This window comes from Dryas octopetala, chromosome 6, assembly GCF_963921425.1.
Source record: "Dryas octopetala chromosome 6, drDryOcto1.1, whole genome shotgun sequence".
Taxonomy (NCBI): Eukaryota; Viridiplantae; Streptophyta; class Magnoliopsida; order Rosales; family Rosaceae; genus Dryas; species Dryas octopetala.
Window position 1 is genome coordinate 2,210,871 of NC_141371.1, and position 15,266 is coordinate 2,226,136.

General features: G+C 35.6%; 2 protein-coding genes across 2 annotated transcripts; one reads left to right on the plus strand and one right to left on the minus strand.

Moving 5' to 3' along the window:
* Positions 1-4,941: 4,941 nt before the first annotated feature.
* LOC147280948 (gibberellin receptor GID1C-like) lies at positions 4,942-7,689 on the plus strand. The gene is made up of 2 exons (XM_086246646.1): positions 4,942-5,284; positions 6,037-7,689. The coding sequence occupies exons 1-2, from the start codon at positions 5,246-5,248 to the stop codon at positions 7,039-7,041; spliced, it is 1,044 nt and encodes a 347-aa protein (XP_086102772.1). The 5' UTR covers positions 4,942-5,245; the 3' UTR covers positions 7,042-7,689.
* A 5,437-nt stretch (positions 7,690-13,126) lies between these two features.
* Positions 13,127-15,266, minus strand: LOC147280949 (uncharacterized). The gene has a single exon (XM_086249389.1). The coding sequence runs from the start codon at positions 15,192-15,194 to the stop codon at positions 13,335-13,337; it is 1,860 nt and encodes a 619-aa protein (XP_086105515.1). The 5' UTR covers positions 15,195-15,266; the 3' UTR covers positions 13,127-13,334.

Here is a 15,266-nt window from a genome sequence, read left to right on the forward strand (position 1 = left end):
GGAGCGATGAGATGACGCCGTTCCGTAGTCAAGAAATTATTTTGGCTGGGCCTAAAGTAATTCTTTTTGGGGCTATGTTATGGGCCTATCTGCATGGCTCCTTAATAGATTGGTTGCCCAATTGGTCCAAGCATGCATGCACTAGATTGGTTATCTGCCCCCACCGCATAGTATGATTCTCGAATCTCTGAGCTGCAGCATGAAGCTGTACCATTGGGAAATTTTACTGTTACCCTCTGTTTTACAGTACCATTTTACTGTACATGCTTTGGCACTGGGTGAGATCCAGTAGGCACCAACCATGTATAGTATGTTTTCTTGTTGGCTTAGAATCACAGGACAAAAAGGACTCTTGATAGAGATTCCATTTCTAACTAATAGAGACACTCTTTATTGTATATACATTCAACGGATGTGACTTAAGACTATCCTTATTAATTTATGTGTTATAATATGAACACACAATTGATTTAGATTTTTTAAATATAATCTTAATAAATATGCATGTATTATAATATAATTAAACACCATATAGCGATATTACAACCAAATTATTCAATTGCAGAATGTGAGAGAACAAACGCTTACGCTCTTTCAAATTCCACACCATAGGAAAATCTTTCTAGGCTTCTAGGTATTTCCTAATGAATTAGGGCCAATTTGGTATTTATGTGAGAAAAAACAGCTGTAAAATAAAGTCAGTTGTAAAGTAAAGCAATTAAGTGTTTGGTAAACTATGTTTTCAAAAGTATTGTGAGTGCAAAAAACAGTATCAAAGTGTTTGGTAAATGTTAATATAAAAATGATGTGACTGTGTATAATTACTAAAATGGACATGATGCTGAAAGTGCATTTCACTTATTTGTTTGGTAAAAATAAAATGTGTTTTTACTTGTTTTTGAAATTTTTTGCTACAAATTTTTATTAGCATTAATTTTTTTAAGAACAACATTATTAAATAAGTATGCTTATTATTTTGTTAGGTATATTATAATTTTAATCATGTACATAAAATATCATAATTAATTATCATAATATAAAATAAAACTAACAATGAACATATTTTTTAATTTAAAATAAACAAATAAAATTATAGAAATCAATGAAGGTATTATGGGTAAAATAAAATATTCATTGTACCTAGAAACCTAGGTACAATGAATATTTTATTTTACCCATAATTTCTAGGTACAAATATTCATTTTTTAATTATCATAATTGTTGCTGTGAGTCACTGCAGCTTTTAAAAGCACCTAAAAATATGCTTTCTGTTTTTGTTGTGGAGAGTTGAGAATTGTGGAGAAAATCAGTTTTTTATTTTTTTACCAAACACCAAAAATGCTGTAGGTGATTGACAATTGTCATCCATAGTATCTTTTGGGTCCTCCACCGCAATCCCAAACAGGGCCTTAGTAGGATGAATAGCATGCATCTTAATTGCTTAAGTAGGTTCACATATATGAATTATACTATTATAGGGCTTGATCATCTCCAATTTGACCCAAATATGTCTAAGCCCATTCCATGAACACCCATAGCCAATACCCACAACAAGGCAGGGCCCAAAATGACAAGAGAGAGAGAGAGAGAGAGAGAGAGAGAGAGAGAGAGAGAGAGAGAGAGAGAGAGAGAGAACAGCAAGGTGTCAACAGGAGAGCCAAAAATGCAGAAACAGACAAAAATAATGAGATAGAGGGAAAAAGAAAGGGTACTATGTGCTGAATCTTGGGCCATATAAATACACATGATACAATATGCCCTTATTAAGGGCAGCTGGGTGTGAATAAGAGAGAGTGGGTATGAATGAAATTATTTTCCAAAACTTTTATCAGTTGGCAGAAAGGAAAAAGAAAAAGCCACAAGAATCCAAAAACTGTTCCTAATTGTTGACCTAACACTTACACCAATGCTTCCAAACCCACTGGTCTGCAATAATAATAGTGAAAGTCCCACCCAAAGTAGACCATTGATAGTGAGCTTCATGGACAGTGACTACTGACTTGAGAACAGAGAACTAGATGCTAGGCGCGTGCTTGTTTCGTTTGGTTGCTTCATCACTACAATACTACTACTATTAAGTTCTACTATTTGTTTTTTTCCTTTTGGTATTGAATAGTTTTCCTACTTCTTTACAAGCAATTAAATTATAAAGGACATGGCAGTCCACCAAAATAATTGGGACCAGTACTAAATTAATTTGGATCACATAAAAAATAAATTTATCAATTTTATGGACTTTCAATTAATTGAACAATGGAATAAGACAATATTGGATATGCAAAATGCAAATTTATGTTTGACAAAAGAAATATTTGTTTTCTCACATGAGATTCATGAGAAACACAATGAAAGTTAGACCATACTGTCTCTTTAAAAAGAAAGGAAGGAGCGGCACATGTATATTATATCCAATGGCATACGCTACTCTTCTACAAATCCTGCCCATATAGGTTTTGGATCTTGTATTGATCACACACATGAAAATATCTATGAGTCTGTCTACTTAACTTTTAATTAATGAAAATTGTTTTTCCTATTTAATTAATCTTAAACAAAGCTATGTACGTTTTAAAATAATTTAAATAGAAAAAAATAGACTACACAAATGATCACTATAAATGGGTAACAAATACTAATCATGTAGATGTGCTGGCCAAAAGATAATAATGTTCAGAATACAAAAGAATATGCATTGGATTGATCATGAAAGCATGTAAAATTGCTTTCATTAAAAAGTTGATGACAGTATTAAAGCAGAAAGAGGTTCAAATATAAGTGTCTTTAGCATTGCTTGTTATGGACTTTTTTTTTTTTAGGCCACTGCTTGTTATGGACTTAATGACAATGACTAAATATGACAGTGAAACCTTGTCCAAATGGATTTTGGAAGGAGGAAAAAGCATAAAGAGTGGTTTGGCTTACTGTTTAAGTATTGTCAGTTGTCACATGCATTATATCCTCTTAAGAAGCAATTACTTCCCTCATGAGTGATTGATTGATTGATTGTGAATCATAATCTTTTGCTTTTATTCTCCAAAATGGAAGTGTACAACGAATTATGTTGGAAAAATAATAAAAATTGTGGCTTTAAATGGTCATTGAGCTATGCAAAACCTTAGAAATTTAAGGCAATGTATGTACTCAACTAAAGGGAAGTTCAAAGAACTTATTTTGGCAACGAGTTCATAGAACCTTAATTAGACCACTAACATGAGAAATTTTTACGTAATTAAAACAAATGTATATAAAGTTATTCTCATAATAAATAATCACATCAATCTATATATGAGAATTTTAATGTCAAAGATGTTTTGTACGCCTGGCTTTGTTCACCGACATATCACAATTTTTATTATGTCATATGACATAATAAATATAGAAAAATACTTGGGTTACCCACCTCTCCAAATTATGATTTCGGCAATATCAGTGTATAATTGGAACCGTTCAATTTTTAGATAACATATTAAAGATTATCTTTGCAAAAAATCAAATCAATTGAAAATTATGTGGTTATATAACTGTTGTCAATTAAATAAAAAAAATCAACGGTTTGGTAAAAAAATCACTCTTTAATTGAAAACCATCTATTTTTTCTATTTAATTGACAACAGTTATATAACTTAACGATTTCCGATTGATTTGATTTTTTGCAGAAATGATCTTTAATATGTTATCTAAAAAGTGAACGGTTCCGATTATGCGCTGACATTGCTGAAATCATGATTTGAGGGGGATGGGGTGACCTTGAGGTACCCCCAAGGAGTGACCTAAGTATTGTTCATAAATATATAACGTGACATATTTTAAACAAATATTTAGATGAAATTAAGAAATTGACAAACAAATGCAACTTACTCATTTTAAAAAAGTTTGAAACTTTAATTTAATGAATTTTTAATTTTAAAAACATTTAGACACACATATCATAATTGAGAAAAATTTATAGAGTATAACCGACATATTGTTATGTGATGTAATTAATTTAACGTGTAAATGTATTGTTGGACGGCATGTTTATATTTGTAGGGTATACTATTAATTAAAGTTGAGTTTTTTTACCATAAAAAACTGCTTACCGAGCCGATCAGTTTGGTGTTGTTTGCATCTTTTTTAATTTCGGTTGGTGAACCAAACTGCACCGCCTCGATCGGGGTCTGGAACGATTTGGATACCACCTCCCTCAAAACACCAAAAATCTGAACTACACCATCAATATCGTCAACCAAACCCAATCAAACTTGAAAATGTCGGTACAGTGGCGGTTTTTTTATGTGGCATTCCTTTTATGTCGGTTCAGTAGCAGTCCTAGCCAATCAGTTTAGTTATCAAAGTGATTCTATCCTTAGTATTAATAATGTCTACTCACATTATAATATATAAGTTAATTATATAACATGACCGTGTATCAGTTATACGTAATAATTTATCATGATTTAGTGGCAAAATGTCTACTAAAAGTCTTAAAAATAGATACTCACATTAATCCAAAAAGATATTTCGGTAAATAAAAGCTAAGGAGAGAGACAAAATGGTCATTTTGGCACCGCCAAAAGTAGTAGTACCTTGTGTTCGGACGTACTCTGTTTGTCCTCACGTGCCCTTCCTTCCACCACACGCCCTGAAGCTTTTATTGCCCCATCCATCCATCCAAAATTTTAAATTCCTCTGTTTCTTCTTTATTTTCATTAAAAATTAATAATTCTCCTTTATTAATTAATTCTTAAACATAAAACATAAAACTAATTACCGCATTTAATTTCTTTTGGATAGGTGGGTTCCACTAACCGTGTTTCTTTCGGCCGCTCACTTTGTCCCCTTCCGCTCTCTCTCTCTCTCTCTCTCTCTCGCGTCCATGTTCACTTAAGGAGCACGTTAGCATTCATCCTTACACGTTTACTAACCTACACTATCCCTTTATCCTTCACCTCCCGCACAAACACACACACTCTCCATTGCTCTGTTTTATTGCAGTGAGATTTGTCATTTCATCACATGAATTTGGTGAAAGGCTTTCCCCTAGAGGTTAGGGGCTTGTTTTTGTCTGGGACCAATGAGTTGAGGAAGTGGGATCTTTGAGAGAATCAAAGTTAAGTTCTTGGGTTCGTCTGGTTGGTTGTTGGTTTTATTCGTGTCAGAGTTTGAATGTGTGAACTTTTTGTGGAGTGGGTTTGCTCCCAAAGGATCTATATTGGGTTTTCTACTAGCTAAGGTTTTGCTGTGGAAGTTTTTCAAGACCAGTTTCATGGCTGGGAGTAATGAAATCAACCTCAATGAATCCAGGGTAACCACTTTTCTTTGATTTGGATTTTCTGACTGAAAGTTTGATTCCTTTTTGCTGATTTTTCTTTGATTTGGGTTTCTAATGTTATATGGATATCGTAATGGTTGTTTATCTGTGATATGAGGTTTGGTTTGTGACTATGTTATAGATAGCTGTATTTGTTCTTGTTCATGCTCAGGTTTTGACAAGTTTTTCTTTTGGATTTTGACATGGATATGATGTTGGGTTTGTTTTCTACTTGTTTGAGCTCTTCATCGTGTGTGTTTACACTCGTGGTTTTGTTGCTAAATTAGGTTAGATCATGTTTTGGAGCTGTTCTTGTTTGGAGATTTGATTGGATTTGATAATCAAAATAGAGTTGAGTGATGGATTTAGAGCTGTTGTTTTGTCATTAGGAGCCTGAATTTTTTTTTTTTTTTTTTTTTTTTTTTCTGATTTTAGCTTCAGCTTCGAGATGTATGATTTGATGAACATGGTAATGTATTTTCGGCCTGTATGACCAATTCCACTGCTTTATGGGAATGTTTCAGTTTATTTCTATTTTTGTGCTTTCTTTTCAAAGTGTTTACATGCTTCAATTGTGATGGTTCCATGATGTCTATGCCCCTATGAATCATAGCAAAAAGCTTTGTTTTCAGATATGATTACATTGGTATTAGTTTCTTTTCTCGATTTTTAGTCATGTTTATCTTGTTATGTTGAAATATGAAATTAATATCTCTATTATTTCCTGGGTCTTGTGCTCTTTTCAGATGGTGGTTCCATTGAATACATGGGTCCTCATCTCCAATTTCAAGTTGTCCTACAATCTTCTTCGTCGCCCTGATGGGACTTTTAACCGCCACTTGGCAGAGTTCCTTGATCGGAAAGTGCCAGCCAATGCAAAACCAGTTGATGGGGTTGTCTCATTTGATGTCATCATTGACCGTGAAACGAGCCTACTCAGTCGAATCTATCAACCAGCTAACGCTGCTGTATCTCAGCTGAATATTATTGATCTTGAGAAGCCTGCAAGTGATGAAGTTGTTCCTGTAATAATTTTCTTTCATGGTGGAAGCTTTGCACACTCCTCTGCAAACAGTGGTATATATGATATTCTGTGCCGCCGACTAGTTGGTATTTGCAAGGCTGTAGTGGTCTCGGTAAATTATCGTCGGGCACCTGAAAATCGATTTCCATGTGCCTATGATGATGGATGGGCAGCCCTGAAGTGGGTGAGCTCTAGATCCTGGCTTCAAAGTACAAAGGACTCAAAAGTTCATATATATCTGGCTGGTGATAGCTCTGGTGGGAACATTGTACACAATGTTGCTTTAAGAGCAGTAGAATCTGAAATTGATGTATTAGGAAATATACTGCTCAACCCAATGTTTGGTGGCCTGGAGAGAACTGAATCTGAGAAGCGATTAGATGGGAAATACTTTGTCACCATCCAAGACCGAGACTGGTATTGGAGAGCTTTTCTCCCTGAAGGGGAAGATAGGGACCATCCAGCATGTAACCCTTTTGGTCCAAGGGGTAAAAGCCTTGAAGCTATCAAGTTCCCAAAGAGCCTTGTTGTGGTAGCTGGTTTGGATCTTGTTCAGGACTGGCAATTGGCTTATGCTAAAGGGCTTGAGAAGGCCGGAAAAAATGTTAAACTTCTATATCTTGAGCAAGCCACAATTGGTTTCTACTTGCTGCCAAATAATGACCATTTCTATACGGTAATGGATCAGATAAGTAATTTTGTGTGTTCCGAGTCTTCCGACTGTTAATAGAATTGACTTTGCCAACTTGTGGTGATCTATATATATATATATAACCTAAGCTTGACATTTTGGCCGGCGTAACGAAGGGTTTGTTTGCAGTTTGTAAGATTGTGTAGTTATAGTAATTACTGTTGTACCGATAATTGTGGTACTAAGATCCTGCTGGGGTCTGGTTCTTGGCCTGAGGAGGGCTAGGCTTGGTTGTTGCAAAGGTATTTATGGATCTGCATCTGGCTGGATCAGCATGTTCTGGTGGAAATCAGAGTTTCTGAAATTTGGTAATTGGGTTCAATAAAGCTTTGCAGACAGCAGGATCTTTTCAACTACGTATAGCAGTCCCACGAACTTTTAAGTTTATGGATTTCAACTTCTGGCAAGGTGAAGAGAAAGACTGGATTGTTTGTGTAATATTTAGTGGCTGATCGATGAGTCAGTGACTGGCTAATGTTATATATAGCTAAATCTAATTTCTGAACATGGATGGAAAAGCATCCATGGTTTTGTGATCTTGTATTGTTTATACAAATATGTTCTAGATTATATAAAATGTTTGGGTATTGACCGTTGCCATTGTTTCTGAAGCTCTTCAGTTTCTTGGTATGGTAATGATTGGCAGTATTGGCAAATGTAATTGTTATGTCTACTTATTAAGAAAAGCTTGAATTAATGTTGCTTACTTAGCTTCATTCCTTGGAAGTTGACAAAAGATGGTTTATATACTTGACGGGGATTATAGGTGTGAAACTGAGTGATAATAGTGCAGAATGAGAAGTTGCTGAATAATTTCTTTTGTTAAACCAAATGAGTAATGCAATTTTTTTGTATATACTAAACACTCAACTCAATAATGGGGCAAAGGCCTTGTCACGTGCGTTCCCCACAAACATTCAACTCAATAAAGTTGAGAGGCTTGACCCATGATTCTTGAACATGATCATGAACATAGAATTGAATTCTATAGAAGTTTCCTGAGCAGTTTTCCAAGTTTCATTTGTTGATATTTGTACACTTACTCTCCCTTGCTTCTAACATTTAAGAGTGCTGCAATCATGCATGCATAAATTTTTTTGTTCCCCATCATCACTCATCCTCGTTTGTTTTCTGACCAGTTTAAAAATGATAATTTTCTGTGAAAATTTAGTGCTTCTGATCATTACTCATTAGTCATAGATTTGGAGACAAAATAAATGAAGTTTTATCTTTTAAAAGTCATATTTGGGGTTTTAACTTTTAAGTAAAAAAACAAAAAACAAAATCATATTACAGGCTACAAGTGGGTGAGGTTGGACCAGGATAATATTGGGTAGTGAGACATGGGCCGGCAATGGTTGGTCCATAGAATAAAACTAGACCACTAAAATATAAAAAGAAATGAGACAGTGCCAAATAACAAAAGCTACACTTCTCTAACCACCAAGCAAAGAAGTCCTCGCATTATATTATGTTTCACATAATATAATCATTAGTGAAGAAAAAAAAAATTAGGGAAGGAAGAGAAGGAACTGAGTGTTCAAGAGAATTTTCTCCAACATATACTACCAAACTCGCTTTCAAGAAAGCAGTCATCTAACTACTACAAGTCTAGAACAGCTAGAACATATTTATGTAAATAAACTAGCATCCCACACAAGTTCTCCAATGGGTAGAAAATAAGTTAGGGCAGACTTTCACATCAAACAAGTATCTCATGGCAGTGCATCATTCACCATGACCTGCCACATAATAATGATTAAAAAACAAAGTAGAGGCAATTTTAGGATCAAACAAAACCAATGAAAGAAACACGTACATAAAAAAATAGAAAAACTAGAATACAAATTATATATATAGTAAATGACGACAGCATTACACAAAAACGTATTCAGGCATTGAAAGTCTTCATCATACTTCTAATATGATGGAATACAAACCATGTTTTCCTAATCTACCTTGTTTTTTTATTTGTCATACACAGCTGAGCAGTGTATATATTTCAGGTACATATAAAATAGGCATGCTATATGGTCCCAAAAGTGTAAGAGTTGGGTTGTTGATTCTTAATCGTTTTGACTTTTGAATCCGGTAAAGTCATTATGGAAGAAAAGAAGAAGAGTGACGTACGTAGTTTAAATCACTTGAGCTATTTTGATTGTTATATAAATATATTTGATAGTATATATGACAATTTGAGTTATGATCAATTCGACTCCGGACTATATGTCAAGGATATTAATTTGAGTGCAAAGATTCAATGAAGTGCTCGATCTAGTCAAGCAAAACGATTAATATATAATGGCCGGCCAGATCGAGGCTAAGATTTAGAAATTGTATATATATGTAGACCTATCAAGATTAAAAAAAAAAAACAAGGATATATATTAATATAATTAGATTTAATTAAGAGCTACGTACGTACACAAGTTTCGAATACAAAAATATCATGAACATGTCAAATAATCGATAAAATAGCTTGAGAGTTCAATTAGATTTATCATTATTCCTATTGTTAAGTGCAGAAGGAAAAGGAGAATTTTATTTTGGCCATAACAAAAAAAATTAAAAATAACAAGAAAGTATGAGATCAAACTTACGTTGTACTGATCATCCGTTCCACGTTTGAAGTAAGACTTTTGACTGCTATAATTTGGGCAGAATGACTAAGTTTTTCTTTTTCTTTTTGGATTTTTGTTTTTATTTTTTAGTGTCCAATGCATGAATGCCATGTAAGTTGCCACATAAAGTGGTATAAAATATTGGTATAAAAATGTGGGATATCTAGTACTACTGTAATATAAATAACAGCACAACCAATAACAGGAATCTTAGGAGAAAAAGAATCCAAAAATTGGTGAAGAAGTTGTTCCTTAGACATTTTGGCTCTAGAGAATTGAAAAACAACAAGTGCTTTCCACGCACAAAAATATAGACATTTTGACTTGTGACTTGTGACTTGTGAGAGGGTTCATCTGTTCATGTTCATCTCTTAAACAATAAACCACAATTAATTTGGGTTACGTACCAACTATGGATTCTAAAGGTTGGCCCATAACAACTCTGCAGTCCACATAAGAAATGGATTTCATGCTTGTCCTTGTATTGATTTCGACGTAATGGGCCGAAAGCCCAATAACTACACTACAATATGTCAATATGTCTGTGCCTGAAAACTCTAGCCCAACCATCCTGTCAAAATCTTAAAAGATTTGTCTCAAAAAATCTTTAAAGAGTGGGTTTTTTTTTTGGCCAAGATTTAAAGAGTGGGTTTGATGTTGAATAAATGAAAACTCCCACAGTCCCACGTCATTGTTTTTTTTTATTTATGAAGCACTCTCACATTATTTGGTAAAAAAATATAGCAAAGAATAATGGGATTGATGCCCCTGTTTGTTTTATAGCAGTCCTGATTTGGAATAGCTGCATGTATTGATTTGGATTAGCTTAATTAGCCTTTACCTCATTTGTTGTGAGGCAGAGACTTTCGACCGACTGTGGACCGTTATATTGGGCTCGATCACATGCCCTGCCATTTTGAGTTGGTTGTGAAATGGGTAATAAATTGTGTTTCCTTATTCAATTGGTATTTTACCTTACCTTTTTCTAGTATGATAAGGTTGATGTTTCCTTATATTAAACTTAGGTTGTAATATGCAGGACTTTTTCAAAGTAGTTTTTCTCTAATTCTCTTTCAGTTTGGTAACATGAGGATTTACAAGTTCTACCCAGTAGAAACACCAGATGCTAGTATATATTATGACTAGATATATCAACGGGTATTACCTCAATGCTCATGAGGTTCTATAATTAGTTTCACTTTCACTAGGTAAGGTCCTTGTTAGGCCTGTGGATACTGCTACTTGTACTAGTTGAACCTTTGGTGTTTACTCACCTAAAGTATTTTCTGTTTAGGGATCAGTTGTCAATTTTGGGCCTTGTTGTCTGTTCTACTATTGTGTGTAATGGCCTGGTCTTGACTTGTGCTATTGGGTCACACTTTTTATGGAAGAGAGAAACTTCCCTATCATTGCAATAGGGAGAGTTGACATCCCCACTTTCTTTTCATTGGCTCTCTCTTTTAATCTTTTCTCTCACTTTTTTTTCTCTCACTTTTTGTTCTCTCTCTCTCTCTCTTTCTCTCTCTTCCGTGACACCAGCCTGTCTCTATAACGGGAACATGCAAGTTATTTTCTTTATAGGATGTGTTTTTCTATCAATACAAGTTATATTTCCCTGTCGAGATTCAAAAAAGTTGTTTCTATCAATCCACATTTAAGAGAAGTTAAGTTAATTGACAATCAAAGATAGAGAGACAGAGAAAATGTATTCTACTGTCTACATGAGTGCAGACTGCTGCACAGTGTATGAGGGTGGCATACTGGCTCCCGGTATTGCCTACACAAGTAACACAACATCTTCTCCTCACGTGATGGAGGGCATATACACTTGTTACAGTACAAGCAAAGATTTTCTCCTTGGGAGGTTGTCTGTGTGTGTGTATGATGTATCATGGTCCCTGTAAGTGCTGCCAATGAGAATAGTTCTTAATCGGTTTATAAGCAGTCTTGTTTTAAAAATTTCTTGCATGCGGGCATGGTTCCAAATTTGACACGAGTAGCATCAAAGGTTCGTGAAGTTCTCTGGAACTGCAGATGCTGCAGTCATGAAGTTTGACATAAGATTTCAATTGCGGATGGAGAGTGTCGAGTTGTTGGTAAGCTTTATTTGTGATGAGTTTAGAGCTATCCTTTCATGCACTGAAGAAATTTATCTGATTCCCAAAGAATTATAATGCAGTTCTGAATTCATTTGAAACACTCTGTTTAAGTGGGTCTGACTAAGGTTTTTATATTTTGTTGGACAAGCATTGTAACTTGGAGAAACATTGTCAAGGGTCTACGTGGCCAATCTTTGTTTAGGCGGTCTAAATACAGCATGCCCCTGACAAATTTCTACTTAAGCTATAAGATAATGCAAAAGAAGAATTACATACAGCATCAAATCTTGGTTAGTTTATACTTAAGCTAGACCAGTTCAAGTTCAACCACATCTTCCTTCACTTAATTGGAAAAATATGGATTTAGTCTAGTCTATGGAATATACAAAGCATATACTGCACTTGATGTAAAGTCTAGAATTATAACTTATATTTTCTTCGCTTGAATCAATGACCAGTATGACAATTGGCAACTAATTACTGTAACTTGATGTAAAAACTATTTGTCATCAGCATGCTTACCAATGAATTATTGTATCATAGAAGTTAATAATGAAAATGTTCTTAAAACAGTAAACAAGTTACACAAGCAAATGAAAATCCTTGAACCATAGATGAGCCCTTGCTGAAAAACATCATCAAGCATTCAAGCATTATGATTCAACACTGGGTCAGAAAGCACACTTTCTCAGTCAGAAGAATATGCGCACCAATTACATAAGTTCCCCATTTGCCAAAAGTAATTGAGAATGAAAAAGACAGAACCACTCAACAATTAGCATTACCTAGCAACAGCTACAACACAAAAAGATTATGAGTTTTAAGTTTAAAGCTGTTGGTACTTCATATCTGGTTATTGTTACAACTTAAAGTAATATAAAGAGTTTCAGCTACAACTTCAGGTATTCCACCAACATGTCTCTAATAAAAGGGCTGCCATGGCACTCAACTGTATTCCATATGACTGAGGCCAATCTGGTCCTCGTGTGCATTAATAAATACTGCATTGAAATCCAATCATTCATATGTAGTGACAGGCCTTCTCCAAGTTGATGTGATTCATCAATGGCTTTAATCAACAGGGATAAGGCCTACTAAGGGATATCTGGTCATTTTTAAATATGAAACTCAGAAGACTTATGCAAGTGAAAAGGACTGAGAATTGAATTTTTTTAGCTTAAGACAATAACAAGTCTTTTTCATACACGATCAATTCGGGAGCACATAATGTTGGTACAGTTCATTGATCTAGCAAGCATATTTATTTTCTAATCTTTTTCATATTGTTGGTTAGAAAAAAAAAAAAAACGATTTAAGCCATGAAGCATTGTACAGAATAATCAAAAGTAATAGGAGGAGGCTAACTTTGTAATAGAATTGCACATAAACAGATAAAGGAGAATAAGATCAGATATTCCTTCATATAGCAAAAGAGCATTGCATATCAAAGTATCTAATGAGACCAATTTCTGCATCAAAAACATTATTATCTAGATCAGAAGTTCAGAAGTTCAGAAAGGACAAACATTCAAGTGGACCTTGACTGATTGATCCAAGAACCAAAAGCACCGTAGTTCTTGTAGCAAAATTGACTAACAAACTGATACGCTCAGCGCCCCTTAGTAGCATATGCAACAGATGCTGCAGCTAAAATTGTTGTTGCTGATGACACCAAAGTCCAGAAACTCTTCCTCTTATGTGCCTCTGTCACCAAGTGAAGAGACTCAAGTTGTTTCTTCATGTCTTCAACCATCTTATCCTGGTTTCTGAAAGCATTCTGTATGGTTTCCAACTCCACCGCATAAGGTTGAATTTCTTCTCCAAGCTTCCGCTCCTTAATAACCACTTCCTTCTTACCTTCAGACTGAGAAGATACAACTGCTGCAGTGCTCTTCAACATAGCCAATGCTTGGTCCAGATTAAACCCTGCAGATTCAGATTTAGCCTTCCAATCATGAACTTTCCTCTGAGCTTCAGAAAGGTTCTTCTTCATGATATCTTTTTCCTTTACCAATGATTCCAAGCGGCTCTCCATCTCTTTGTTTTTCTCAGTAATGTTCTCACGCTCACTCCTCAGTTGTGCCAACTCTTGCTGGATTTCTTTAATAGTCTTCTCCCTTTCTGAAATAATCAGCATCAAGTCTTCCACTTTCTTTTTCTCCTCATCCAAACTCTTCTGAGCCTCCACCCTTTCACGCATAACGCGGTCAACAGTATCTTTATATTGAGTAACTTCAGAAACCAATCGTTCATTCTTCTCTTCTTGCTCATTGCATGAATTCCGCAATGTAAATATAACATCCCTTTGTTCACCCACTTCTCTGTTCAGCTTAGCAATTTCACCCTCTTGATTTACTTTTGCCTCTTCAATCTCAGAATTCTTTTGCATTATTTCCTTGATTCTTTGCTGCTTGTTTTCCAACTCCTCGGTAACCCTATCTAACAGTGCCTTCTGAGATTTCATTTCCTCATTTAACCTCTCAACTGTATGCTCCTTCTCCCTCTTCTCTTCCACTAAGGCCTTAATCTTTCTCTCCATCTCTTCTTCCATCCCCATGGCCTCACCAACACTCTTCTCCAACTGCAAAACCGTCATGTGCAAAGCTTCCTTCTCTGTCCTCAAATCCAATTCAATCTTATTCAAATGCCCCACTTCTTTCTCCAACTGAAAAGCCCTCATTTCTTGCCCACTTTTTTCCTTCTCAATCCCATTCTTTTCTATCACAATATCTTCAATCTCCCTCTTCAAATCCCCAATTACTCTCTCCAACTCAGCATACTTCCTCTTAGCCAAATCCTTCTCTCTCATCACCGTCTCAACCACTCTTTGCTTTTCAGCTTTTTCCTTCCCTAACCCTTCACATTGCATTTTCAATTTCTCAACTTCATCCTCAATAAACCTCTCCCTTTTCTCCATTTCTACCATTTTCAACCTCAACCCATTTGCCTCCTCAGCAAGACCATCAAAATCACTCTTCACCACATCCCTTTCCCAGCAGACTTGCCTCAGTTCTCCCTTCTCATTTTCAAGGCTACTCGTAAGCTCATTCACTTCCCTCTTCAACAACGCAACCTCAGTCTCTCGCTCACTCTTCACCCTCTCAATCTCAGCCTTTTCTTTCACCATTTGACCCATCTGGGTCACCACAAAAACACAAAAAACACTCTTTTCCATCTCCAAACCAATATTTTCCTCACTCTTCCTAGTCAACTCATTCTCTAGCAACTTATTTGCCATACCGAGCTTACTCAACTCAGATTCCAAACCGTCCTTGGCCTGCACCAGAGACTCCACCTGCTGCCGGCGGTCAAAGGTCTCCTTGAGGAGCAAAGAGTTGAGGGACTTGAGGTTCAGAAGCTTCTCTGAAGGGTCATCCATGGTGGTGGGTTGGTGGGTTTTGTTGTTTTGGGACTCATGGGCTGCTTGTTTGGTGTCTTGGGCTTGGGGGGTCACTTTCTTCTTGGCCATTTTGTGATGCTGTGGTGATGGGAAATGTGAGATCGGGAATTACAGGATTAGGGTTCTTATGGTGGAGATGTG

Excerpts from the sequence above, each read along its gene's own strand:
- LOC147280948 (XM_086246646.1), top strand. The coding sequence starts at position 5,246 with ATGGCTGGGAGTAATGAAATCAACCTCAATGAATCCAGG. Across the intron at positions 5,285-6,036 it reads TCAACCTCAATGAATCCAGG|ATGGTGGTTCCATTGAATAC; the intron begins GTAACCACTTTT and ends TGCTCTTTTCAG.
- LOC147280949 (XM_086249389.1), bottom strand. The coding sequence starts at position 15,194 with ATGGCCAAGAAGAAAGTGACCCCCCAAGCCCAAGACACCAAACAAGCA.